This window comes from Trachinotus anak, unplaced genomic scaffold (genome assembly GCF_046630095.1).
Source record: "Trachinotus anak isolate AG129_WGS33_773 ecotype Australia unplaced genomic scaffold, CSIRO_AGI_Tana_v1 ptg000013l, whole genome shotgun sequence".
NCBI lineage: Eukaryota > Metazoa > Chordata > Actinopteri > Carangiformes > Carangidae > Trachinotus > Trachinotus anak.
The window spans coordinates 12969104-12996915 of record NW_027273864.1 but is presented as its reverse complement, the minus strand read 5'-3'; the positions used below and the strand labels follow the sequence as shown (position 1 = coordinate 12996915).

Genomic DNA, 27812 nt, shown 5'->3' with positions numbered 1-27812 from the left:
TCAGCATAGGGCCCTCAGTCCTTTTATGATGAGTGTGCTGGGTAGGCATCCTGAGGTTTGTCGTAAGCAGTGCAAAGGGATTGGACCTCCACAGCAGAGGGACTCCCCAGAAGCCCTGTTAACCCCCTCTCTCACATACCTGATAGACTTGTATGGCTGAGAGAGATGAGTGTAGGTTTCGTCACACTCAAAGCTGGAAGATGAGAGCCAACATCTGACCTGCACCTGAAGAGAAATAACCATGTGCACTGGCGGGAAACTGCTCTAAACACCCCAGTGTTGGCAAATGGCCGTGTTGACTCAATGCCACCACACTGTTTTGCTACGCAAATGTGTATATTCCAGAAGTCACTCATGCTAGCAAGGATGATACAAGTTCATCAGAAGCTGAGTCTGTGTATTCCGTGTCAAACCCACAAATCCCAAGCCGACCAATTAACCTGAGTCATAGCTGGAGGCACGATTTAGCTCGATGTGGAGGCAGAGGTCAAACATGGAGAGCGAGCCTACAACCCAGAGCAGGTGACACACATTTAAAAGTAGTAGTGTTAGTGTTACTTTCAGATTTAAATAGTAGGTGTATTTTTTTTGGCAACACAGACCCAAAACAGGCAGATGACTTTGACCTATTGGTAATTTAAAAATTACTTCATTTTTTATTAGGAAATAGAGGCAAAACTGAAATTGAAGCTATATCAACTGTAATGAATATCATTTTCAACTTATATTGCAACTGGCAAAATACAATATACAAATAATTTTAAGTAAAAATTTTGTATTACCTTCATTTTAACAAATTAAATACGTGTGTTTTAAATATCATCTAACTGCTTTGTAGAAAAAAACAAAAAACATTTATAAACATAGTTCATCAAATTCTTTACAGGTCAGATCATGCTTGGTGCTGCTGAAAGCCAGTATTTATTTTCTTTTTAAATATATTTCAGAAAAGAATATGATCTAATATTACATAAAAGGTTTAAAGCTTCTTGCCAGTTTTTCTTACTCACACTATCAAAAATAACTTCATATTCACAAAAAAACAAGAGATAAGTGAGCAGGTTTGTGCTTTATGTGTTTTTTAATCCAAAGCTGAAGCAGACAAAAGTACGGCAGGTGAAGCTGAACAGACTCAATGACAAGGAAAAAACACACATCTGTGCTTCCACTACAAAAAAAAGTGTTGAGGGGTATAATAATAAAAAAAAAAAAAAATGCACAACAGAGGGAACATTGCCCCACACATTCAATGAACATTTCTACAGTGAGATTTGTAGGTGCGATGCGACAGTTAATGTGGATGTGATTTTACAAAGTGAAGTGGACCAAACTGACAAAAGTAACAAAATCATTTCCCATGATCCCAAGTGAGCTGGGAAGCGTCCTGTTGTGTTAACAGAAGAACCAGCCGTCACACCCTCTTTGAAGGTGATGACAGCTTGCTGGTGGTATGTCAGATTCTGTTCGGGGAAGAGGAACAGCCTCCAAGTACTTACTCTACTTCCTCTCAATCCACCAGGCTGTGTGGATGAGGAGTGTTGCTTCAGACGAATCCCACAGAGACCTCTGACAGCTGAGCTGGTGTAATCAACAGTAACTAAATGATCAGTCTGAACCTTGTACTCCCTAGAGGGTGCTACTGCTTACATAAAAACACACAAACGCTCCCTATTGTTACCTGACACATCTGCAAACAGAAATCAACACTAACAAAAAGGCCCTAGCAGTACTTCAAGCTGACAAACACATCTGCATAGCATTAACCTGAAATATAATCTGGCAATGTTATAAATTCTGAAGCATAACATTGGTAAAAGCCTGAACCAAATAGGTAGGGGTTAAAAGTAATTTGCTGCTTTAGCAACACAACAGTAAGGCCTACGCTAATATGTTCATAAAATCCATGAAAAAATACAGTATCCATTGGCTCCTACTCTCCTATCAGCTACATACACGAGAACGACGAGCCAGTTTCTGTTCTTAAACGTGCCATCCTTCTCTGCTCTAACACTATATACCTGAAAAACAAGCATAGATTAAAATAGGAGAGAGGGGCCATAGGTGAGGTGCTCTGTCTGAATGGCACATGACCCTTGTGAGTGCATAGGCCTCTGTTCAACATTCACAAAGACAAACTGAACCTGACAGACACTCCCAGTCCAAATCCCAGAAATGAGCTACTGTCTCCTGCTAATTTCAACAGTCAGGGACAGAGTCCTTACATTCTACTTGTCAGTTCAAAATACATCTGCTTACTTTGCATGTATGTAAAAGAAACCTTCCCTTGCTTTTATATTTGGGATTTAGCCATTTGATTTAACATTCACAGGTTTGGGGCTAGAGCTAGAACAGGGCTGCGGGGTGAAAGAGAACTACTGCTAATGCTAAGGCTTCATGTCCTATTCCAACATTCAAGCCCCTCTGAGTACACAACCTGATATTTGGGAAAGGAGAAGAGAGAGATCTCAGCAATTCCCTCTCCTCCCCTTTTCTAGAATATTCATAATCTCTTCACTGGTGTAAAAACACAAATCAACATCCTCTCTGCCAGAGCAGATTGGTGGGTTTTGTTAAAATGGTAGAGTAATAAAAACAAACACTCCTACAAAACATTAGAATTTGCCATGAAAAATAAAACACTGAGAAAATCCATGCAATGCGACTCCCATGTCGACAAATTATTGCTTCCTTTTTACGACCTGTGTTTATATGTGCATGCATGCGTGCATCTTTCAGTGGGCAGCAGACTGTGGGTCCCCCATGGCATTACTGGCTTTCTTCCTCCGTTTCGTTAGCAGTGGATTGGTTGAGTCCTCAATGGTCTTGATCTTGATTTGCTCATAGTCAACCCTCATAGTTGCCAAGGCACTGGTCATTTCCTCCTGAAATGTAAAGAAAAGATTGTTTGGCCACTTGCTTTACCCAACTGGAGTCTGCTGTCGTATGTATCCATGTATGTGTGTGTGTCTTTTGTATTGATTCACTGATGCAAAGATAACCAGATATCTAACCTTGACATCCTCCCATGTGTCCTTCTCCTCCATTAGTACACGGCTGGTGTGAAGTGGGGTCTGGGGAACCTCCATCGATTGCTTTAGGAAGACACACACGAAACATGTCTGGATCACAATTCAGTGTAGGGAGATCAGCCAGAAAAACTGTTGGAAACATGGTATGAAAGTGATCTTGAAAAATGCAAGAGAGCCCATGTTCTCACATTGATCCATGGATGATTCATGAACTCTGTGATGGTCATCCTTTGGGTCGGCTCAGTCTTCAGGAGGGTCCTAATCAGTTGTTTAGCTGCAAACACATTTATCATTTACATAATTTAAACAAATAACAAGAATAGATCAAAACTTAGTATGGTCACATATGGTCAATGTAAACAACTGACATCATTTTGTTGTATTTGCATTCTTCCTAGCATCAGTTGGTTTCAGCCCTTTATCTTCCTGCTTCTCTCCTACTCTTCAGTGTTTAGTGATGCTGGGAGAGTGTCTAAAAGAAGGCAGCCATTCACAATTTGCAAAAGTTTGGATGCTAAAAAAATTAAAAACACCAAAATAAAACTTGTGGGTAGACTATGAAGGCAGCAAGTAGATGGCTTAAGATGCCGCAATATTTATACAAGAGTTATACCATCAGAAAAGAAGCAAACTCCTTACATTTTTTAGCAAATATAAACTGTTGAGGTAACTATGTTGTGGGACTTGTTAATCTATCCACACTGGTGAACAGAGCATGAGTGTTGTTAATATTCCCATTAATGATGTTAAAAAAATAAGATCGCCTGACTGAACATAACTCAGAGTTATTAATAGGAAGTCTCTCTTTAAAAATGGCATAGTCAATCTGAAGCTGAGTTTTTCTCCATTTACACTCAGCCTTCCTGCATTTTCTATTTTGATTTGCTGCTGCTGTGAAATTTCTCCACAGAGCATTAGGTTTACAAGAGATCATTTTAACCTTGACAGATGCAATAGCATCAAGGACCCTGAGAATTTTGTGTTTGGGTGCTTGAAGTGACCAAATGATCAGAGAGAGTCAAGTCAATAACATTCACAGTAGTAGGGTACATGCTGGACAGGACATCAGTCTATCACAAGGCTGGCATATAGACGCAAACAACCAGTCATGCTCACATTCACACTTACGGCAATTTTAGAATCTCGAATTAACCTAATGTGCATGTCTTTGGACTGTGGGAGGAAGCCGGAGTACCCGAAGGGAACCCACGCAGGCACAAAGAGAACATGCAAACTTTGTGAATGTATAATCTAAAACAGAACTGAGAAATCCTGCTGTGAAAAAGGCAACAGCAGACGCCAACAGTTAAGGACTGTGTGGGTTATTACATCGTGTATTACAGTAAGTACGACCTATCCAGCTCTATTGTTTTTCCCCACACGTACCCATATACCCCTCTGATAGAAGGAGCTACTGAGTGCTTCACTATGCACTAGCTTTTTTTTTCTCTTAAAAAATGAATTTACTTCTCAGAATAACATCACTTTCAATTGTAGTGAATTTACTTGACGGTAGCAAATGAGCATCAGTTTCAATTTCTTGGTCGAAAGTTAAGACCTGCTTGTTTCTCAAGTTTAGGTGAGTGCCTGCAGAAGCTTGTGAAACAATAACATTGCGATGAAAAGTTATTTCTGAAACACATGAAAGTAAGTTAACGTAAGACCAATACATGGCAGGCTCTCCTATGTTTATTAGCACAAAACTGACTGTTGACTTTTCACATATTACTTTTACTTATCATTTTCTTTAGTTCTTTCAGTTTATCACATTCAAACTCAATAACTCCAGTTCCTCTATACAGAAATGACCATATACATAGACATTTAAATGAATTAGTACCTATTGGGTCTAGTGGGTCCAGTTTACATTTATAGCCTTACCTTCTTCTGATACATCAGACCATTCAGGGTTGGGAAACTCATATTGGCCCATCTTGATCCTCTTCTTCATCCCAGGAGAGATGGCTAGACCATGGTTAGAATAAAAAGGAGGGTATCCACACAACCTGGTGAAGGTTTACATGGCAGTATTAATTACTGCATTCAATAAAGAATGTTGTGGAGGTATTGGAGATATTATAACAAGACTGACTTACAAGATATACATGATGACACCCAGCGACCACATGTCACATGACTTGTCATATTTCTCAGGGCCCAGAACCTCTGGTGCTGCAAATAGAAACAGAAGAATGTGAGTTATGTGTTGTGTTATGTGTCCTTTTTTGTACTGTCTATTAATAAACAAGAAGTGGAAAGAATATTTGAGGACATCCAGAAACCAAACCTTACCAACATAGTAGGGTGTGTAGCAAGGAGTAGCTAAAGAGTTGTGTGAGGTGGTTTCCTTGGCAAAGCCAAAGTCTGTGAGTTTGAGCAGAGCATTGGGCCTCTTCGTGGAATACAGTAAATTCTCTGGCTGCAAGAAGGATTCAAGAGGCAATGAAGCATATGATGTCAGTTACTGCAGCTATGGAAGTTTTCATTTAACACCCCTGCCCTCAGATTGCTTTAATGTCTCAGTAAAGAGCAGGGACACTTCTTATTAACCAGTGTGACAATACAAAGTTAAGACACAAACCTTGACATCTCTGTGTGCAATGTTGATTGCATGCAGAAACTGGATGGCCTCTCCTATGCTCTTCATGATATCAGATGCCTCTGACATAAAGAGACAAAAAAAAAAACTCTTAAGAGATCAGAGGCCACATATATCAGCAAATGTGAATGTGTGAATCCTAAACGTGATCTTTACATTTCACAGGTGGCAGTATATGACGGCCGTGTGTGTCTGTGTGGATGCAGTGTTATATCTGAGCTAGTGTGCGATGTAATTGGAGTAATGTAAGAAATGTGTGTTTATTACCTCTCTCTGTGAAGGCCTGGTCTCCTCTGTCCTGTATACGACTAAAAAGCTCACCACCATCCATGCTGGGAAAAGAAAAGTCAATATCTGAGATTTTTAGAAACTTCTGATGAGCTCCCTACTCATCACATTTCTCATTCACGGCTCTACATAGCATGGAGCATGAGTACATTTCCTTCTGATGTACTCATTACTAATGCTTATGTCCACTGTAGCTGCTTTTTGATATATGATTTTGAATGTTCAGTGCACATGAAATCAAAAAGTTTAACAGTTCTCAATAGGCAACTCACAGATCACCTACAGCAAAGAACCACATCTTTGCAATGACATGTAGCCTACTGAATCATGTCTGGACTACAAGAGAGGCCATCACTCTTCTCTGCAGAGACCTGGTCTGCCAGACATATTCAGGGTAGTGTGTTGCACTGACGGGAATGGAGATACAAAGGGGAAATTGACTTCAGCATAATTACTTCTGACTAGTGGTGAACTAAAATTAGGAGAGGAAGGCTCTGGGTAAAAAGGTATTGCTACATTTGAAACCCAAAACCACTATATGATCAAATTCTAAGGCAAAATAACTATGTCATGACGCAAGAAACATAACCCAGTTGTTTCAACGCAAAGAGGATGCTTACTTGTTTCTCTCTTCCTCTGAATAGTTTGCTGGTAAAGGTGGTCTGTGGTCTGCTGTGTGACCAACCTAATCTGTGAGAACAATTGAATGACTGGTTCATACCTTTTCTAACCCACATAACCCTGCAACAGACCAGGTCAGCAGGCTATTTAAAACTCATCCTCAACCTACCGACAAGTACTGACAACCAACTAAAACTATTACAGAGGAGATCATCTTTTCACTGTTTCAGCAGAGGCAAAGACAAATTACACCTTCTGTACTGCATCAGAAAATTTATTTTCTAAGGTAAAATGATGACAAATGATGAATCATGATGCTCATGAGTGAGAGAGAGAGAGAGAGAGAGACAACAGACCACACAACTGTGGTTATCAAAATATCAGTTGCAAATGAGATGACAGATCAGCATAATTCTACAAAAGTGAAAGAGGAAAATGTTTATCCATTTAGCCAGAGACCGATTTCATGCTAATTAGCTTTGTGCTCAGTTACTTTGGTGACAAAGAGGCCTATACCCATAATGGTCTGCTAGAAGGGACTTGCAAATTGTATCAAATGGTACTGTTCTGGACAGGAAAGTTATTTTTAGTGGAGCCATTTAAAAAAAAAAAAAGTGTGAATATCTTTATCATCAAAGGACTTGAAATACTGATGTTAAAGATTGTAGCCATATTGCTTAACTCAGCCTTCTCAATTTGACTTCACTGAGCTGGTCAAATTTGTGTGACTATCCTTACTTAGGTGTTTAATGCAGGTATTTAGGAAAAAGTGCAAAAGCTTGGCTCAATCTTGTAGCATCTGGACACAGTGATCTTCTCCAAAGTCCTGAGGTAGGAGTCATGGTCTTAAATATGCAAAGAAACACTGTGCTCTTGGACAGCTTTCATGCTGTTTATTTATTTTTATTTTGTTTTTGTGTGTGTGTGTGTGTGTGTGTGTGTGTGTGTGTGTGTGTGTGTGTGTGTGTGTGTTGTAATTTTGTTCATGATTTGACCAGTGTATAAAAAACACTTTTCAAGCACATGCATTTATGAAAAATACATGGATCATTATTATAATGCAAATCAAATCAAAGATTTGCAGATTTGTTAACAACACAGGTATTAACTAAGGTAGCACATATACAGGTAACACTAGAACAGAAAGGTATTGCTGTGCTGTCAAGTACAAAGCTAATGGTCGTTAACCTGAACTCAAGCGAGCATGAGAAAATCCTACTGAACTTAGTTTATGTTAAGTTTCATTTAATCACTTTGCTCAGTATGACTGTGTGAGTTTCAGGTCCAATCATAAATGCCAATATGTGTGTGTGACTAAAGATGCATCACAGCACAGATACATATGTGTTAACGGACGAGCAGGACCCACAGACTTAGAGCCTTGGGACGGCTGTGCAAAACCACAGCACACTTCAAACTTCTCATAATTAATCATTCACATTTTGCATACCAAGAAACAGATGGCAACTTGATCCATTGCATTCTGATATCAAAATAACTGCAATGTAAGTAATCACCAACAGTGAGGCAATCCCTCAGTTCTGCAAACTCTGTTCACACTGGTCTGATCATTTTTCTCATGTGGCCAAAGGTGGAGCTAAACTTGAGGTCTTTTGACCCCACCCTCGCTCTTTATGTTTCTGAAAGTGTCTAGATGTGGCGTGTGAATTCTCAGTAGAATAGATACTTAATGATTTTGATGAGAATTGAAGTACTAAGATCTCACATCTTGCACCATCACAGCAGAAACACTAACACCCTTACACATTTTAAAGCTACTGTCTTTCACAACTCGTGTACGTTATGGAAACATCTCCGCAGCAGGGATGATAAGATGTACTCGCTGGAAATATCAAGCCGTTTAGAAAAAAATCCCCAATATACATTAGCGGTTTTTTTTTTTACATTTCATTTTTCCAAAACAGATTCAATGAATTTGGTGATGCTATGTCATCTTATTAAATGCATTCTTTACACAATGAACAAGTTTACATGCTGCTCCTGATAAGGTGCAAAATTAGCTTTCAGCAATTAGGCTGTGTTTGGTAGCATGTAGATTCTTCAATGTGTTACAGAGTCATTACCATAACTACCTTTGATATGTGATGTTAAATAATGTTGAATAATGTTAACTAAACTTCTCTCAAATTTGTCTCCCCTCACTGACATTCTGAACAAGCAAGGTCCTGTTGATTGAGTCCAACTATTGAGTCTATTGTATTGCAATGTACAATATCAAGGGCTGAAGTGCACAACACCATACAGCCCCAAAAAATATAACAGAGTTTACTCAGCACCTCTGACCTCTCTGATAGTATCAACAAAAACTGGACATGATAAACTTCATATTGGTAGGATTTACTGCAGGAGTGTCAGATTGGGTCATATTGCTGGAACTTACAGTCTGTCCTTTTAGGATAGGGCTGACACTTTTACGTATTTGTTAGTGTCAATAAGTCCCATGAAAAAAACACAACTCAGCTATGTGCAAGTCCATCTCTCAATACTGTAACTCCCACCCCAGTCTTTCTGTGGCTCTCAGCCCCAAGCTTGTTTGTTCCTAATAAAGAAAAAAAGAATGAGTAACATGAGCTAATGGAGTTTACAGCCAACACCACCTCTACCTCATGTTCTACTGGACCACAGTTGACCACAACAAAGAAATTTGAATGTGTGGCCCGGATAGGCTTATGTATCCAAAGCTGATCGACTCATCGAGCAGAAGTTGCATCAGAGTGCAGATGAGCAGCTGCTCTGTCATCCTCACTTAATTTCCTGAATTATCAAAGGTGACTTGACATAGTGACATGATGACCCTTTAAACAACAGAAGCAAAAACTTACACAGCCAAATACAGGTCATCAGGCTGACCCAATTTCTACAATGTCAGAAAGAAAAGCAGACTGAATAGCGAGATCTCACTGTGCTGCTGCATCTACTTGGTGTGATATTCTAGGAAACATTTTAGTTTCGTCAGAACAGCAACTTTTCTTTATTGGCGTTTTGTGCTGAGCTCATTTTCTCAAGAGACTTAGTCATCAGTGTTAGCATTTTGCATGTGAGTGTGTAGGCATTCAGTCCACTACCTTTGCACTACAGAGGTAACCACAGATCTAATGAGTGCACGTGTGACAAGATGTAGGTTTGGTTATTTTAAGTGTTGCAAGATGGAAATGCAAGGGTGCGGAAAATAAAGAAAGCTCATTTAGAAGAAATGGGTCATTTTCTTCAAAGGCTATACACAGCAGATTTACAATAACAACCTGGCTGAAATGTACTTAGGACAAAGCCAGTCACAACCATCATCTCACTTAAGACTTAACTTTCACATTCACATAGGGTATCCATGTGTTAGAGGGAGCATTACCAATTGTGATGAAGCAAAAGCAAACCATGGCTGCTTTCTCTGTCAGTCAAAAAGCACTCCAAAACCAACAACTTGGTAGTAGAATTTTGAACATGATACTTTTATTCACCACCACACAATGACAGGTATTTTAGTGCTCGAGTGTATCATCAAGACTGTGCACTCACCACTCCATGACAATGAGCAGACACTTCCTGCTCTGATAGAGGTTCTCATAGACGTCAATGATGCGCACGATGTTGGCACAAGGTGACGCCCTCCAGTGGAGCTCCACTTCCCTTCGGGCCTTGGCACAATCCTGCAGCATCTGGACAGATGGACAGAAGCATGGAGGGTGAGGTTGATTAACATCAAGTATAAACACAAGTGTTCAAGTATAAAATTTACCAGAAGTTAGCATTACTGTTTAACTGTTCATTTCCTTCCAATTATAAAAATTGGCAATATGAAAAACTGGATCATGATAATCATCTGTTTTATGGTGGAATTAGTCAGGTTTGGCCTAAACTAATGTCTTGTACTAGATTCAAAGAAACCAGGGACCAGTTGAATGCCACTACTAATTCACATCACCAGTAAACATAAAAGACAGAAATGCAGTGCTGCCATCAGCTGGCAGAATGTTGAAAACATGTTCTTTTTCTTTTTCTAATCCAGTCTTGTGTGAAAGCAGCACCCTCTGTATGAGACACTCGGTTAATGCACTATGAAACAACAGCACCTTCAATTTATATGACTTTTTTTGTCATAACACATTTATCTATTCATTGCAGCAACATTATTATTAATCCCCAACAGCAAAATATCACTCCCACTCACCACCCTACACCAGGAAGTCAAACTTTAAAGTCAGTTACAGAAAAATGTTTGTGAAACATTTAGAAATTCACCATGTGGCTCAAGGACACTCAGGAACTTTGACCTTATGATGCCTGGCATGACTCAGGCCTTATTACCAGGTGTTAATTAAATTCAGTACTATATGGATCACTATAGTGAATTTAAACAAGCAATTATATGTAGGTATATTGTTTCTTCTGAGACACTGTATCCATCAACACAGTAGAGAGCAAGCACGTAATGAACAGCTTGGCTTTGTTCCACGTAATAGGTATGATAAATATAAATTTTATTTCAAATGTAAGCTTACTATAATCTCTCTTTGTTGTTGTTTTTTGGTGCAGTACTTTCAGCTGTATTTTTTGTTTGAACGGTGCCAAAGAAAAGAGTATTTTTACCTTTATTTTATTTGAATTCTACCTCCTGCTTAACAGAAAAGAGGAGTAAACAATTAGAATAACAGGAGCTGTGGTGCACACATACCAATATATGGATTGAGAGACAATGAAGTAAATTGTTTAGATTGCGTATCATCAATTCACCACCAAAGAACAAAATATTAATTATATCAAGCTAATAAAACTAGGTTACCAAATAATGTTCACCTAAGCTAAATATGAGATACTACGCCGAAAGACTTTCTCTTTAAAGGACCATGTATTATGACCTAGCAATTTGTAAATAACACTGCAAATGCCACACAGGAAACTTGCAGACTCACTTACAGAAGTAAAAAAAGTTTCTTGGTCAAATATAGGCCTGAACTTCTGAACTATGGGCTCCAGCCTGTCTCAAACAGTAAATAATCATCTTAATGTTCACCAAACCGGAGAAAATACTGATTGCAGGCTACACCTTAAAAACAAGACTGAAATCAGAATTTATTTCAGTTTAGAAACAAGTTCTCCTTTCCTTAAAAAACCAAAAAAGATCATTTTGGTACCAAGTATAAAGAAATTGATCCATAGTAAATTTCAGATTTAGGTTTTCAACTACACACAGCAGTGTTTCCTACTTTACATACTGTAAAGTATAAGATGTGAAGCAATAATAATTTAATCTTGAATAAGCACCTGTGTTTTTTTAGATTTAATTATATGATGTAGACTACAATCCCACATGCAAAACACTAAAAATACCCTTGTCAGTCAATGGAAAGAATTCAGTCTTGTAGCTTTGACAACGAGCCATCGTCTGTCCATCTCGTTGCGAGTTACATTCCAACCCAACCTACGGTCACAACACAACAGTGGGTTTCTTTCCAATGGGGAGTGAGAGCTGGGAGAGCCAGAGCATCTAGTCTGCTGTCTTGCCCGGCACACAGGACAGTCAGTACATTTGCATGTGCATAAGATACCAGGTTTCTCAAACAAACCAGGTTACACAGGAAATCAGACTTGATTTCTTGATTACATGCGCTGTGGTAATCTGGTTCCTGCAAAGCCTCAGGTTAGCAGTCAGATGTCTACTTAATTTTGGAAGCAAGTGATAAACATCTGATTTTGTTTGTGTGTGGGTGGATGCCAGAGGGCCACTGGCACAGTGAGAGGACAGGCAAAGCTGTGTCTGAACTTTACAAATGGTGAAATGGTGGAACATCTTCCAGAAGCTTCTTTGTGTCAGTTTTAGTTGGACTTTAGACATAGTTGTTTTGAATATGAGGATGTATTTCTGGCGGTGTAATGATCCTGCTGCTGTCACTGTCTGAAGTCTTTTTCATGCACATGCATACATGAAAAAATCCAATAAGAAATCCACCTATGCATGACCAAGAAATTGGCTTTCTGCACAGAGATCTTACCAGGGAAATCAGGTTTCTCTAATCTCCTACCTTGATTACAGAAATCAGGTTTCTCATAAGATGATGTTTAAGAAATAAGGCAACTGCAGAAAGACAACAAAATTGTTGTGTACATGTAAATAAACTGACAGTTCTGACCTGACTCCTCCCTGGTCCAACTCAAACCATGATTATGTCCTTTCACTCAGTCCACTGAAATGACTCCACCCAGTTCAACCAGAACATACTTCAACCTGCCTGAACTCAAACCCACCTTAGCTGAAACCAGAAAGGCAAACCACACAATAAAATCATCAGGTTTTCTGTTCTCATTTGTGTGTTCATGCAGCTGTTCCCAACAAGTGAAAAAGGGTTGTTGTTATCGAAACATCATGACAGCAGTCAGTTACAGTTTGGTAAGGGGTTTTCATTTAAATAGAATTACACAAAGATATTGAAAAATATTTTGAGGAACAGTTAAAGCAGTGCACGATCACCATTACTTAGCTCAAAACACACAGCCCACATAAGCATACATTTATGCCACAATTGCTTATAAAGTCAAAGTGATCACCTGTGAAAATAAACATCTATAACCTGTCCATGAGGATACTCAGACACTTTAACAGACTGTCTTTATGCTGTCTGTGAAACCAGCATGATCAGTAAACAGTAACAGTAAAAGATTTACTATGCCTCTCAAAGCAGTGAAGAGTTCAGGCACATGTAACTTTCAGCCAGGTTTATTTTTACACACTTTGTATTGAGATTTATGAAACAGCTACTAAATGCTTCTGTCTCTCTCACATGCCAGGTTTTTTAACCTTTTATTACTTTGATTTCATTTGTTTTATAGTTCACCATGGGCAGCTCTGCGATAGTGTATGTGACTGTATTTCTGTGGTGCATTGTGTTAAATTACTTTCCATTTCATAGCTACCAAGTCCTGAAAGTCAGCTGGTGTACAGCAGTCTTTATATCAGAAAGCCACAATATTTGACAACATTGCAAAAACATAGCTTGTAACAATGAACACTATTAACAACAGTGAAAAGTGATAACTGTGTCCACCTTCTACATGTGATCTCTTTACTTTTTTTATAAAGACGCTGGTAATGGAAAGAAAAAAAAAGTACAGAAGATAAGAAGTATGTAAAGAGTTAGCTTAAATACTGGCCTTTGAGTCTTTGTGCTTGCATGTTACAAAAAAACACTCATTGTTCAGGTGAGAAGTAAGGGTCTGAGGAGTGAGTGGCTGACCAATAAAATAATGACTGTCTTTGTTACCAGGAGGAGCTGGTAGTGCTGTATTACTCTGCGTTATCTCGTCACTGAACACACAGCACAGGTCAACCACCCTTTGGGACAGAGCAAACAAGGGTGGGTCTTAACTACCTGCGTCACAACAGAGTGAAAAACACCCAAACATGAACCTGTGGACACAAACACTGCAGGCATAAGACAGAACTGATGCACTGTAATACTGTGACACTTTCATCCTCTAGAACATGTTGATGCCAAAAGCTGAAATATTGTGGACATTTTAAAAAGTAACATGAAATGTGTAATTTCAAGATTTTCAAGATGAAACAAAACATACAAAATCTATAGCTATAAATGTTAAGTATTTCTTACTATGCATATCAACTTTGAATTTTCTGCGTTAAAAAATGAAAAAAAAAATGGCACAAATAGCTGGATGGCTGCCTGCTGTCTAGTAAACTGTTGATGTGGCACCCAGCAGGTCTATAACGATGTAGAGAAAGAAAATAAAACTTGTTTACCTTGCTGTAAATGTAAAGCACAACAGTTCATAAAACTAGAGCTCTATGGTCTCTATGAATTCAATGTAGATCTCTTACTCCATCTTTGATTTCCAACTTTTTAATGTCACAGGAACTGAACTGTGCAGGGCCCAATATGGTTGGTGACCAAAACTGGCAGAAAAAATGGAAATGTGTTCCTTGTTTTATTTAAGCTCTGGTAGGCAATAATCTCATAATCACCTTTCATCATATTTTTACTCAAGTGGTCTGAGAGCGCCAGTGAAGCGTTTTCAGAGATGGAGACAACTTGCTGTACTTCTCCTGGACAGGTAACAGGCTGCTAACCTCATTTACCTGTCTATATCTAAATGTGTTGAAGTGGCTGGTGGTGCAGGTAGATTTACCATGAAAGAGAATGAGCCGCTATGCTGAATACTATAATACAGTATATTATATACTAATAGTTCAGCCTTCTGCTGATCTCAGCCAAAGGCTCATGGCTGTGTTGCTTGTGTTGTAAGCATGTATGAGGCATATGCATATGTCCGTAAGAGCCACAGGAGGATAGCTGTATTTTTTTCTTTATTTTTTTAACCCCCTTATCTAGATTTCTGCCTACCCCAGCTTTCACCAAAAAGTTAATAGACCTTCTTCACAGCTGACTTTTTGGCCTGTCACTGCAGGAAAAGCATAGGTGTAATTCATAACATAAATACTGAGTGCACTCCATTTAGGTGAGTTTAGAGGAGAAAGAGAATACCAGGTCCAGGTATTGTGCATGTTGGCTCACTAGCATAGCTTACTGCAACTGAGCCATCATTCATGAAATTTCTTTCACCTTTACAAGTCAAAATATGCACTGTGAAAATGTCCTATTTAGTCATGTAGAATATGATTAAGCCCTTTTTATTTATTTTATAACACAAATGTACACAGGCACACACAAACAAACTAGCATAAGCTAAACTGATTTTACTAAAAGCCAACAGGCTCAGTTTAACCTAAATATGTAACAAATGATATACCATGAATATTAGCATACTGTTGCTTCCCATTTCCTTGCCAATTTTGAATTTATCCGCAGGTTACTCTTGTAACAGCCAATGCCACTGTTGATATCAGAGTGGAGTTGATTGACATGTCTAACTGTATTAACTGTGACATTTATGCATGTTGCCAGCAGCTTCTTTCACCAGATGGGTGCACAGGTCATGGCATCCTCTTAGATCCCCCTCTCTGTCATTTGACTGACAGGCTCACTGTTCGTGTCACTGTATTGGTGGTAATTTTGTGATAGATGGTTATTGATTGGGAATAGTGAATCAGTACAAGTGAGACCGCATAAATCTTCCAAAATCAGCAATAATTTCAATCATCCAGTGTGTCTCAAGTTTAAGAGTAATTTTGGATTTGCTCTGTTATGTGCAGGGAAGTTTATGTGACAGATTAACTCATTAATTGTGAAACAGACATTAACTGTCACAACTCTGATGTCCAATTGTCAAAGGGGAAGTTAAAGATTGACATATGTGTATACATGTACTGGAAACACGAATCATGCACCCAAAATAATATTAGTACATCTAAATATAGCAGACTTCCTTCCACAAACAAAGATTTCACACCGTCTTTTTAACACATGCACAATTATACACACACGAGAACACAACCCTGTCACCTCTCTGCTGGTGCTCGTGTGACTGCATAGCCCCCCATCTGCTGTTGGCCCTTTGAGGCTAAACAGTGAAGTTTAGGGAGAAGGAGGGAGATAAGGGGGGGCAGATGGGCACACAATACACTTCCTCTAGCCAACACAAAAGCTCCCAAGCCCAGGGCAGGACAGTGGGAGGGATGGGGGTAAGCTGACGGAGCACCCATCCTCCACCTGCCACTCACAAGCCAAGGAAAAGCCCAGGGTCGATATAACAAAACCAGAGAAAAACACCAGTGAGGGTGATGAAGCAGTGAAATTCTGTGGAGGATAGAGATTATAGAGGGGTGGCAGGTTAAGCTTGGATCAATCAGAAAAGCCCTTTAACCTGACAAAAAGTGTTAAACAATGATCTGCCAGAGGAGGTGTCTCTGCATGCGTGTGTGACTTGTTCACTGAGCACTCAGTTAAGCAGCAAACATGTTTGTGTGTCAATAGGACATGATCTGATTAAAAACATCTGGAAGGCCTCACAAGACCATCATACACCTGTGTGTGTGTGTGTGTGTGTGTGTGTGTGTGTGTGTGTGTGTGTGTGTGTGTTCTTGTATAGCTATGCTTTGTGGGGAACAGTTTCAGTTTTAGACCATGGGAGTGAGGACATTTTGATCACACCTTCAAAAGGGCTATTTGAGGGTTTTTGGTTTTTGGGGTATGATTGCAAGTGGGTTTAGGTGTATGTGTGTGATGCACATGAACATCTGCACTGTTACTCGTGTATGCACGATTCGTTTCAGTGACATTGTTGAAGTTGTGTAATTCAGACTCCCATGTTAACACTGTTTTATGCACCTACAAAATGAAACCATGGTAAACTAGTTGATGCCAAGGCATTAAGGTGTAATCAGCCTGAAGGTAAAGTGATTTTTAGAGTTGACATAATTGCATACAGAGCTGACACAAACACAAAAAAACTACACACACACAGTTGGTGCATGTGTTTCTTGCTAGATACAGCCAATGTATAACAGGCTGTTTGAGACGAATAGACAAGGAGTGTTAAAACAGCCTGTCTGTCAATTGAGCCACATGAGGTAAAAATTAATTTCACATTCAGTTTGAACATACCTTTGAAAAACAAAATCATCATATTCCAATTGCCCACTCCATGGAGATATCACCAGTTAGAGTAAAGCTTCTGTCATTATTGGTGACATCCAGCCTCCCAAGACAAATAGCTAGTTTACAAGTGAATATCTTTAACCAGCAGGTGTCCCAGTACACAACACGCATTCATTAAAAAAAAAAAGTTACTGTCAAGGGGAGGAAGTGAAAGGGGACGGCATGTGTGTGACACCCAGAGGCAGCTGTCTCACTTCCTGATTCAGGCTGGAAGATGTGCACGGAAACAAAGAAGATGATGGAGGAAAGTCTTTTAAGACTGTTGTCAGGGGCAAAGATAGATGAAGATGATGAACAGATAAGCGTTTCCAAAGAAGTGAAACAGAGACTTGAGGCCTTTGGCATATTTGATAATCTCTACCTTGTTTCTTTCCTTTTGAGCTGGCCTCACTTACTCCTCCCCTCTGACACATTATGATTCATGATGTGAACCCCCCTCTGCACCTGATGCAACAGAGGATACTTGTGGCTTCACTGTATAAATACAAAAAAACAGAATGCTGTGTTATCAGCTGATTTCTAATGACAGGGGGTTAACATTGAGAGTCAGTGGGGTGCACCAGTAGCTCAACTGGTAGAGAACATAAGGTTCCTCTGTCTCTGTCCACTTTCACTGTCATAATAAAGGCAAAAATGCCCCAAAAAAAGCCAACTTAAAAACAAGACTAGGACTGTAGTTGAAAACTGCTGTGGAACCACTGTAAACAACTGACATCATCGTGTTGTATTTGGATTCTGCCTACTGCCAGGCATTTTCAGACTTTTGTCTATTTGCTTCTCTCTTCTCTAATCTCTTTGCTCACATGTACAGTGTTTTAATACAGCTGAATTTCTCATTGACATGTTTTTCTGCATCTGCTGTCAGACAATGGAACAAGTATGAAAGAGTTAATTAAGATTAAGATGAGATGTTAACTAGCAGTCACTTCCAAGCTGCTGCTCTGCACGGCTAGAATCCTGATTTTATAACCACAACATCATGTGACAAAAATCACCAAACACATAAATTAAAGACTGTGCTGTAATTTCAGCTACATTTACTTGTAAAATGATCGCTCAGACAGAAAGTCAGAAGCAACAGAATATCTTTCTTATTTTGTTTCTCACACAGCGCACAGAGTCCGTCTGGGACACAGGAAGGTTTTCAACTGTACATAACAGGCCTTTATTTGAGACAGCCTTGTATTAAAGGCAGGTCTTTATTTCAAATTCCCTCTGTTTGATATGTATAATTGGTTATAGCGGTATTTTAGTACAAAGGCTCAGTGAATTGGAAGCGGTCCTCAGCTTCCCTGCATCTCCCGAGAAATCGAGAAACCAGGGCGGTTGACAAGGTGATGGCCCATAAGAAGAGGTGTAGCCCTACGACCACAGTTGGCACCCATTCACAGTGCAGCCATGTACTAGGTTTATACCTGGACCCACCATGTTAAAGGCTAAAGACACCACTGATACAACAAATAGCCAATGAAATCAATTAGGCAATTGATATAAAATGAATCAATGACAAGTTTATTTGTTTATTAAAATTTAGGGGGAAAAAAACAAGTAAAAATAGTACAACTAAAGTAAAAAATACCCTAATTTTGCTGGTTGTAGCTTCTGAATCAAGCTTCAAAATAGTATAGTAATGCATTCTTTTAGCCAATATTCATACAAGACCAATGGAGCATGTAGTGTGTTGAATGAATGAACTCTGGAAGAGAGAAAAACATTCACTTCCCTTTACCGTTAACACCATTCAGCACTGTAAAACCACATTGCTTCCTTATTAGGGAACTTATCATGAGACTGACACAGAAAAAAAATGTACACACAAAAAATAGCCGGAGGAGAACAGATCCAGCAAATATATGACATTATGCTTGAAAGTAATGTCTGTTGAGAGCTCATTTAGGAAGCATTCACAACCATTCATAAAGAAGTGCTGTTTCAGTATGACAAAGTGCTGCATCAGCTTGGAAATTACTCTATACCACAGATACAGTTGGCTAACTAGTTCTGGGTCCATCTATAAACAACCACTATACCACATCCTTCAACAGAAAGGAAGGCAACAGAGAAAGACAAGGTCGAGGTGTGGGGCTTCATGGCTACTGCACCCAATATACATTTTTTTATTATGTCAAAAGGAGCTTACAACACTAAGATAAATGTTTATCAAAGGAGCTTTTACTTCTGCTAATCTGTTTGTTTGTGAGAAACGTCAAACAAATATTTTCCCAATAATCTGAAGGGAGAAATAAAATCTTATTGTACTAATATGTCACAGTTTTGCCTTAACATTGACAAACATTACAGATTTATGCATCACAGGCTGTAATATAGATCCCCTTCTGATCACTGAGTTATAGCACTCCAGCATATACTACCCATAACTTCTACAACCACAGGACAAAGAACATAAGACTACAGATATAAGAAGAAAACAACATCTGCATTACTGATTTGCTTCAGAGTAGGATAATAGTTCAAGAGTACTTTCAGGAAAATGTAGTTCCTAATGTCCTAATGAATGAAACATTAGAACAATGTTTGTAAAATATAAACTACCACTATTAACAACATTCTCATCTCAATTTTAATCCCTTAGCAAGCTAAGAATATCATCCCAATAACCAACAACTTTTACATATAATGGCACAACAAATGAAGATGAGTTAAGGGCATTATGCAATGAAATACTGACAGTGAGAGCATTTTCTCGCCATGAATATTTCTTGTCAGAGCGTGATTATGAATATAGCACAGATGACTGGTGATGCCGCAAGTCACAAAGACCACACTGCTGAGGCACAACATTTTCCACAAGGCCAAATGACTGATCATAAATGAACTTCATGCTGACAACAGGGAGATTTTGCTCTTGCTCAAGCAGGTAATCAGCAGCATAGTGGAACAATGAGTAAGTACTCTTACTGACCAAAAGACCTCTTAGAGATGCCACTCTGGAGGGTATAGTTGAAAGAAGGGGAGAAACAACTCAAAGAGGGCTACCACAGAACCTCTTCCTTCCTTCTCCCTCCCTCCTTTTCCTTCCTTTCTCTTACCATCTCATGATTGAAGAGTGGGCCTAGTTCTTCCTCTGTCTCTACATTAAGCTTTAACAGACATGACAGTTTGAATGCCAAATTCCAAAGGATTTATAGTTTGTGGGTGTGGGTGTCAATGAAAAAACACTACTTTTTAAATACACCATTTACGTGGAGTTAGGATTTCTCTGCTCTACAAGACTCAAAGAGGAAATTTCAGATTTTTTCCATAAACTGGGAGAAAAAAACTTCCATTTGAACAGGCCAGTGGTTCCCGTTCCTCTTTTCTCAGCCAACCCTCAACAGGTGTGTTTACTTCACCACAGAGATTTGCACATCTTTCCAAATTACAGGAAGCGCAACTTCAACGACTCACAATATGTGGCCAAAATATTTAGTCACTCTGTGTGTGATTATGTCATCTTAACGACAAACACTTCACTGAGCTCCTTTCCAGATGAAGAAAACACTTAAGGAGTCAGTGGTTAATCCATACACGCTAACAAAGACTAAAACCTGTTTTGTTTTGTTTTTTTTTTAATCACTTTGCATTGCTTAAACATGTGTTGTTTGTGAGCCAAACTCACTCCAATTGCTTCATCTGGTGCCTGTGTTTACATTAATAGTACACTGGTTATTTTCAGCTTTATGCAACAAACCAGTAATCTTCCACATCATGAGAACTATTAACTCAGTTTCCTTAAGATAAGGGGTTGTGAGAAATTTGAAACTGAAAGTTTCAATGACTGAACAATAGTCTGTTCAAAGAATCCAGACATGTGTGGAGTTAAAAAAAACAAAATGTACAGTGTCTACAGCACCTGAAACTGAGACCTGAAGAAAAAGACAGTCTGATGGTTGTTTGTTTTTTTTCAAGCAGCCAGCCTTTCTCACAAAAAAAAACTCTTGGAACAGTCATAATATATTTTAGGCCCACACAGAAAAAAAAATGAAAGGACTGCAAAAATGAAATACAATATACTGACCATTTCATACCTCCTTGTGAGTTACCATTTTAGTATCAATAACTACCGGTACACAAACTGCTGCAAACTATAAACTAATAATTGTAGTATCTCACAATCACACACCATCTGTTGTACTTGCTCACCGATAGCAAGCTCAACTTTGCCTTTTCCCAGTATTGGCTGAGCAAACTGATTGTAAACTCAAAACTTTATGGCACAACAGAAGTGTATACAGATACAATCATGTCGTGTTTCTTTTAAATTATTATCTTTTAAATGTTTTATTGTTTTACTGGTTTCTTTCTGCTTTTAAGTTATTGTGTTACATTTGTTTATGTACTGTCTGTACAGCACTTTGGTCAACTGAGGTTGTTTTAAATGTGCTATATAAATAAATAATCAATGTGATTGCAATGAAAAAAAATGAGGTTGCAAATAATTGGGGAGCCTGATATATTAATCTTTAGGAAGTATTCTCCTTTTTTACCGCTACCTTAGCAATCGACTGCAGGGCATAGAGAGGAGGGGCCCTTGTCTAGTAACTAAGAAATTAAGCTGCCCTGAGTCCACACACTGTCCAACCTTCACTGCAGTGCAATGCAACATTATCTGGCAACACAGTGTGTGGCGTTCAAGTGTAGTCTCAAGACAGAAACCTTGTAATGTGAACTGTATGATACTGTTACTGTTTATCATATCAACATTGAGACAAAAAGTGATTGCCTCCAAGATCCAAAAGGGCATTTCAAAGTTGTAAAATTACACAGTGACTTGGAATCTGGTATGCCTTCCAACTAATGGGTGTACTTCCAAACTGAACTTACTTCCTTCTCTTAACCATATACTGCAGCAAAAGGGCGACACAAACACAGCCCTTTGTGTTTTTCTTTAAACACAGTTTATATGCCGTCAGAATGTGGCCATAACCTGATTGCTCCCAATAACCTGGTTTCTTGTGTGCATATAAATTTAGTCACTGTAAGATAATACTTGCAGATGCTTCACAACCTATGACAGTATGGCTGCAGCAGGACACTTAAAAGGCAGACCAATCAACACACAGAGGTACATAGCTTTGTCTCTGACAAAAACTACAAAGTAAAAGCAATTGATTCTTTGTGACAGGTTGCATTAAGTATAAAGCATTACAAGGTAATAAAATATAAATTTTAGGACTTTCAAGACTTTAGGGTTTCTCCATTTCTTTGCAACAGTCTCTCAGACAAACACAGACACTCACTTATTCAATTAGCATAAAACTTGGTTCAAGACACAGGTAAAAGTTTGACAAGGTGATGTCACCTTGGGCCAGGCTGGCAGATTCCTAGTGCTGGCATCTAATGCAACCCTAATGAATAGAAAAGATGAGAGAGAGCTGACTCAGCTGACATCAGTGACAGGAACACGAAGGGCATTAGTTCATTCAGTGAAGACATCAATCTGTTTGCTCACAGTCTGTTACATGAGCATGACAGCATGAGAAGAAAACAGTGAAAGTTGCATCTTGCCTGCCAGCTCTAAAGTGCTTCAAGTTTTAAGCGTACAAGGAGCAATTGGAGGGAACTGGTGAAAGTATATTGGCACTTTTTACAATCAAATCACTTCATGGCCTTTAAATCAAGTGTGTATTTGTATATATTTGCACTGATCTAACATAGAAATGTATTCCAGCTCTGACATCACAGAGGGAGCTCACAGATGCCATCTGTGCTCAAAATATTCACCACACATTGTTATGTGCAGTTATGCTGTTATCCAAATGGTGCACAAACGTTAAGCTAAATTTTCAGTAACTACGTCATGGCATTTTCCTGCTGCTTTGCTATCATGATGAGATTTGTATTGTTTTTAATGAACGAACGTTTCTTCTGTCCACACACGGAGTCAATCATTTTGCCCAGTTGTTTTAGCAGTGCTATTTATTCCTCAGTTTTGGGGGTTTCTCTGTGAGGCAGAGGCAGTAATAATGAGTGGCAAGAACAGTTTTACATCTTCAATTGTATGTTTATGAAAAATCTGTTTCCATAAGCATTTATTGCATCTTCATCAATGTCAACTATTCCAACACAGCCAAGCATACATTAAGCAGCACTGTGTGAAATTTGCATAAGAACAGAATGTGATGATTTGCAAATCATGTAAACCCATATTTAATTGAAAATAGAACAAAGACAACATATCAAATGTTGAATTTCTGAAATTGTATTCTTTTATAAAAAATATACGCTCAATTTGAATTTAATGCCAGAAACACATCTCAAAAAAAGTTGGGACAGGGGAAACAAAAGATGGGAAAAGTTGTGTAATGCTAAAAAAAAAAAAACACTTGGTTGAATATCTAACAATTATTAGGTTAATTGGCAAAACGTCAGTAGATGATTGGGTATAAAAAGAGCCTCTCAGAGAGGAAGAGTCTCTGTGCAGTGAAGATGGCGAGAGGTTCATCACTATGTGTAAGACTGCATGGGCAAATAGTGCAACAATTGAAAAACAATGTTCCTCAATGTAAAATTGCAAAGAATTTGGGAATATTAGCATCTACAGTTCACAATATCATTAAAGGGTTCAGAGAATCAGACAAACTCTCTGTATGCAAGGGACAAGGCTGAAAACCAATACTGGATGGCTGTGATCTTCAGGTCCTCAGGTGGCACTGCATTAAAAACAGACACGATTATATAGTGGAAATCACTGCACGGTCGCTGCATCCACAAATGCAGGTTGAAACTCTACCATGCAAAGAAGAAACCATATCTAAACATGATCCAGATACTTCTTTGGGCCCAAGCTCATTTAAGATGGTCTGAGCCGAAATGGAAAACTGTCCTGTGGTCTGAAGAATCAAAATTTCAAATTGTTTTTGGAAATTATGGACGCTGCGTCCTCCTGGCTCGAGAAGAGAGGGACCATCCAACTTGTTATCAAAGCACAGGTCAAAAGCTGGCACCTGTGATGGTATGGGGTTGCATCAGTGCCCCGTGGCTTGGGTAGTTTGCACGTCTAGGAAGGTACCATTAATGCTGAACAGTATATACAGGTTTTGGAGCAACATATGCTGCCATCCAGACAACGTCTGTTTCAGAGAAGGCTTTCATATTTCAGCAAGACAATGCCAGACCACAACAGCATGGCTCCATGAAGAAGGATAGTCTGGACGCTAAACTGGCCTGCCTGTAGTCCAGACCTGTCACCCACTGAAAACATTTGGCGCATCATGAAACAAAAAATACAACTAAGGAGTAGTTAAACTAAGTTAAACTAACAGTTTAACAGTCCAAACACTATATCAGGCAAGTATGGGACAACATTTCCCTTTCAAAACTCTAGCAACTGATCTCCTCAGCTCCCAAAAGTTTACAGAGCGTTGTTAAAAGAAGAGGTGATGCTACACAGTGGTAAACATGCCTCTGTCCCAACTTTTTTGAAACGTGTTGCTGGTATCAAATTCAAATTGAGCATATATTTTTCATAAAACAATAAAATTTCAGCATTTCAACATTTGATATGATCTTTGTTCTATTTTCAATTAAATATGGGTTGACGTGAATTGCAAATCATCGCATTCTGTTTTATTTACATTTTACACAGTGTCCTGACTTTTTTGGAAAGGGGGTTGTACTTAATTACTCCTCATTAAAACTTGCAGTATTTTATTAGTGATATTCTTTAGTCATTAGAATTTATTTTTCCCTTGCAGTGTCAACTCTTAATATTAGTTAAACTCACTGTTACTGTCAACATTTAATTGGAGGTGCAATACTCAACATGCAGATCCCTTCTTTGTATACTGCTTTGGTCCTGCACCCATACCCCAATGGAGTGCAATGATAAAAGCTCCCTTCATATGCCATATCCATGTCTATATCTGCCCTCCACCACGTGGTGTAAAGTGCAGTACAAGTTTCTGTCTTTAATCCTACTTACATACCAACATAGAAACTCATAGCTTACCAACTCACAACCCAACATAATACCAAACAGGTTTGAGTAAGTGTGTGTGTATGCTTACTCTATGTTTAATACACACACACACTCTAGTGCAGAGCGCTGTGACCTGGTTATTTAAGCTGAATTTTGCTTTGAACCATCGCACAGGGCGCTCCTGGGCTGTGATTCACTTGGAGAAGCTGTTATTTAAGAGTAATTTCAACAAACTTTACACTATGATCCCTTCTATAATTATAAATTAAAAAAATAATTAGCCTACAGTAATACATGGTTTCACAGGGTCCTGTTTTTAGTCTACTGTAAATACTGTGACATTTCTCCTTTATCAATCACTGACCAATACAGAACGTGATCTCAAGAGGTTGTTCCTGCTATGGCAGTGTCACTTTACAGCCAGCCCTGAGCTTTTTCTAACTTACAGGTTACAGTCGAGAACCTTTATTCAAATTCAAAGCACAAACGGAGGGCTGCGTCTATCAACTAATATTTGCTTATCATGGTTTTATCACAGCAACTGGCGATAGACAAAACAATCACAGCACATGGGGCAGAAATGCTTGAGCAGACTGAGGAATAATTTAAACACCACATAGCCTGCCCAGCAACATGCTCCAGACTCCACTGTTCACAGCACCCTGTGACACCTGGGATAAGGGTCAGCAAATCACAGCTGAGATGGTAGTTCATCGGCTATAAATTAATTCATTGTTTGCATTGTTTATCTCAACTTTAAATATGAGTTTATACCACAAATAATATCTCCTGCAAATAAAAAAATCTGAGAAGCAAAGATGTAGTTGGTTTGTCTTTTTTTTTTATTTTACTTTTTCTGTATATTTAATTTTCAGTTTTTATATTCTACTAAACTAAATAATAACAATAAAGTAAATCATGACTTCAGCAATCAACAGCTATCAAAATGTTGCGGGTTAATCTTCAGTCCACTGACTTATCATTTCAGCTCACTTTATTTTATTATGATATTTATTTTAGACTCAGACTCCAGAAACCCACAGATAGCCTCAAAAACAATTTTCTTCCAGATTACCCTGATTTCCTGACTGTGTCTCAGTTCCGCAGTGACCGCAGAGCCTTGACCTTTGCCCGTTTTATTTGTCAAATTTGTCAAATATAACCTACCTTCAGCGCATACTTGTCTCCAGTCTTCTTTTGGAAGATTTCAAGCACCTTGCCATTGATGCCCAGTCCCAGCACCTGGTTGGTTACCTTGTAGTCGTCAGTTATGGCGTTTTTCTTGATCTGTAAGGTGGGTCTGGCGTGGAAGGGGAGGAACTGGCCCGTAGGGTTCTGCTGCCCGGCCGGGTTCTGCTGCCCCGCCGGGTTAGGAAACAGTGGCTGGTTCTGTGTGTTGGACAGCATGTTCTTGGTTCGGGCTGGGAGAGGAACAACAGCCACCTCTCAACAGTACTCCTCTGCCTTTCCTTGTCTCACACACACACACCGAGTCTTCTTTTGGGGGCTAGCTGGCCTCTGACAAACTATTCAGTGTGTAGCCGCCGGGCCCAATGAGTAAATGACAGTAGTTTTGACGTTACAGGTTAACGAGTCACTTAGTTAGCCGATAAAATGCTAAATTAGCTAGCTCTTAGCATGCTAGCTCGATCCTATTCTTGACTTGTGATTCTCGGCTAACAACTCAGCTATCGGTTAGCTTATCCATCTCCGGTGGTGTCCGCCGTCCACCGGTTCCTCAAAGAGCACTTCAGGAACTTTCCTAATACATCCCATAAATCGGCTACAGGGCTGGCTTTCTGATATAATACTGTAATACCTGGCGAGTGATGTTACAAAACGATAAAAACACTCAACGAAAGACAGACAACAGAGGGAAAACTCCGACACCAGTAGCACTAGCACGCCAAACTCACTTCACTCCCGGACAGACAGACACCCAGCCGGGGCAGGTTTTACTGCTGACGTCAAGGCAGGGGCTTTTGGGCCTTAAAGGAGAAGTGCGACAGAAGAAACGACAGGATCTGAGCTGCAGCGGAAGCTGACAGGACACAGGCAGTTCAAACATGAGCACAGACTCGAAAAAAGGTGGGACTTCACTGTTGTGATGCGGTCACCAGACACCAATACTAACACCCACCCGCTTGACGGCCATACCTGCTAGTTACTTTACAATTTAAGCTTCTACACAGGCAACACAGCTAATGAAATATGATGCATTGTAAAACGTGAAACTATCCAATTAAGTGGAGCTAGAAGTTGATTAATCGTCCTTAAACAGTTAACATTTCTTAATTCAAATTTGCCAGCTTCTCATATCTGAAGATGTTCAAAACAAGACATTTGAACTTGTAACTTTGGGCTCTGGGTAGTTGTAATGTGCATTTCTCACTGTTTTCAAGATCAATCAAGAAAATAACCAGCAGATAAATCAATAATGAAAATAGTTATTAGTGAGTTAGTTCAAGCAGCTCAATCTTAACCAGCTGCAAAAGTAAAATGCTGCTTACACATTAATGCATCAGTAGCCTAATAATAATTCAATATTATAATATTTAATAGTGTAACAGTCACAGGGGCCATTTTCTACACTGAGTACTTTTAAGTACATACTTTAAGTACATCTCCCTCATTATACTTTTTCAGTGCAGGACTTTAACTTGTAATTTTACAGTGCAGTATTAATGCTTCTGAAGGATGTGAGTACTCTCTCCAACACTGTATCAACCTGCAAGCCTTAAAGAAAATCCAATTCCACACACTGGTGA

General features: G+C 39.1%; 1 protein-coding gene across 1 annotated transcript; it reads right to left on the bottom strand.

Moving 5' to 3' along the window:
- Positions 1-1062: 1062 nt before the first annotated feature.
- mapkapk2a (MAPK activated protein kinase 2a) lies at positions 1063-26981 on the bottom strand. Its single transcript, XM_071493960.1, has 10 exons — positions 26212-26981; positions 10072-10211; positions 5896-5960; positions 5611-5690; positions 5322-5448; positions 5126-5201; positions 4911-5035; positions 3218-3303; positions 3012-3092; positions 1063-2882 (listed from the first exon to the last, which is right to left on the bottom strand). The coding sequence occupies exons 1-10, from the start codon at positions 26449-26451 to the stop codon at positions 2733-2735; spliced, it is 1170 nt and encodes a 389-aa protein (XP_071350061.1). The 5' UTR covers positions 26452-26981; the 3' UTR covers positions 1063-2732.
- Positions 26982-27812: the final 831 nt, after the last annotated feature.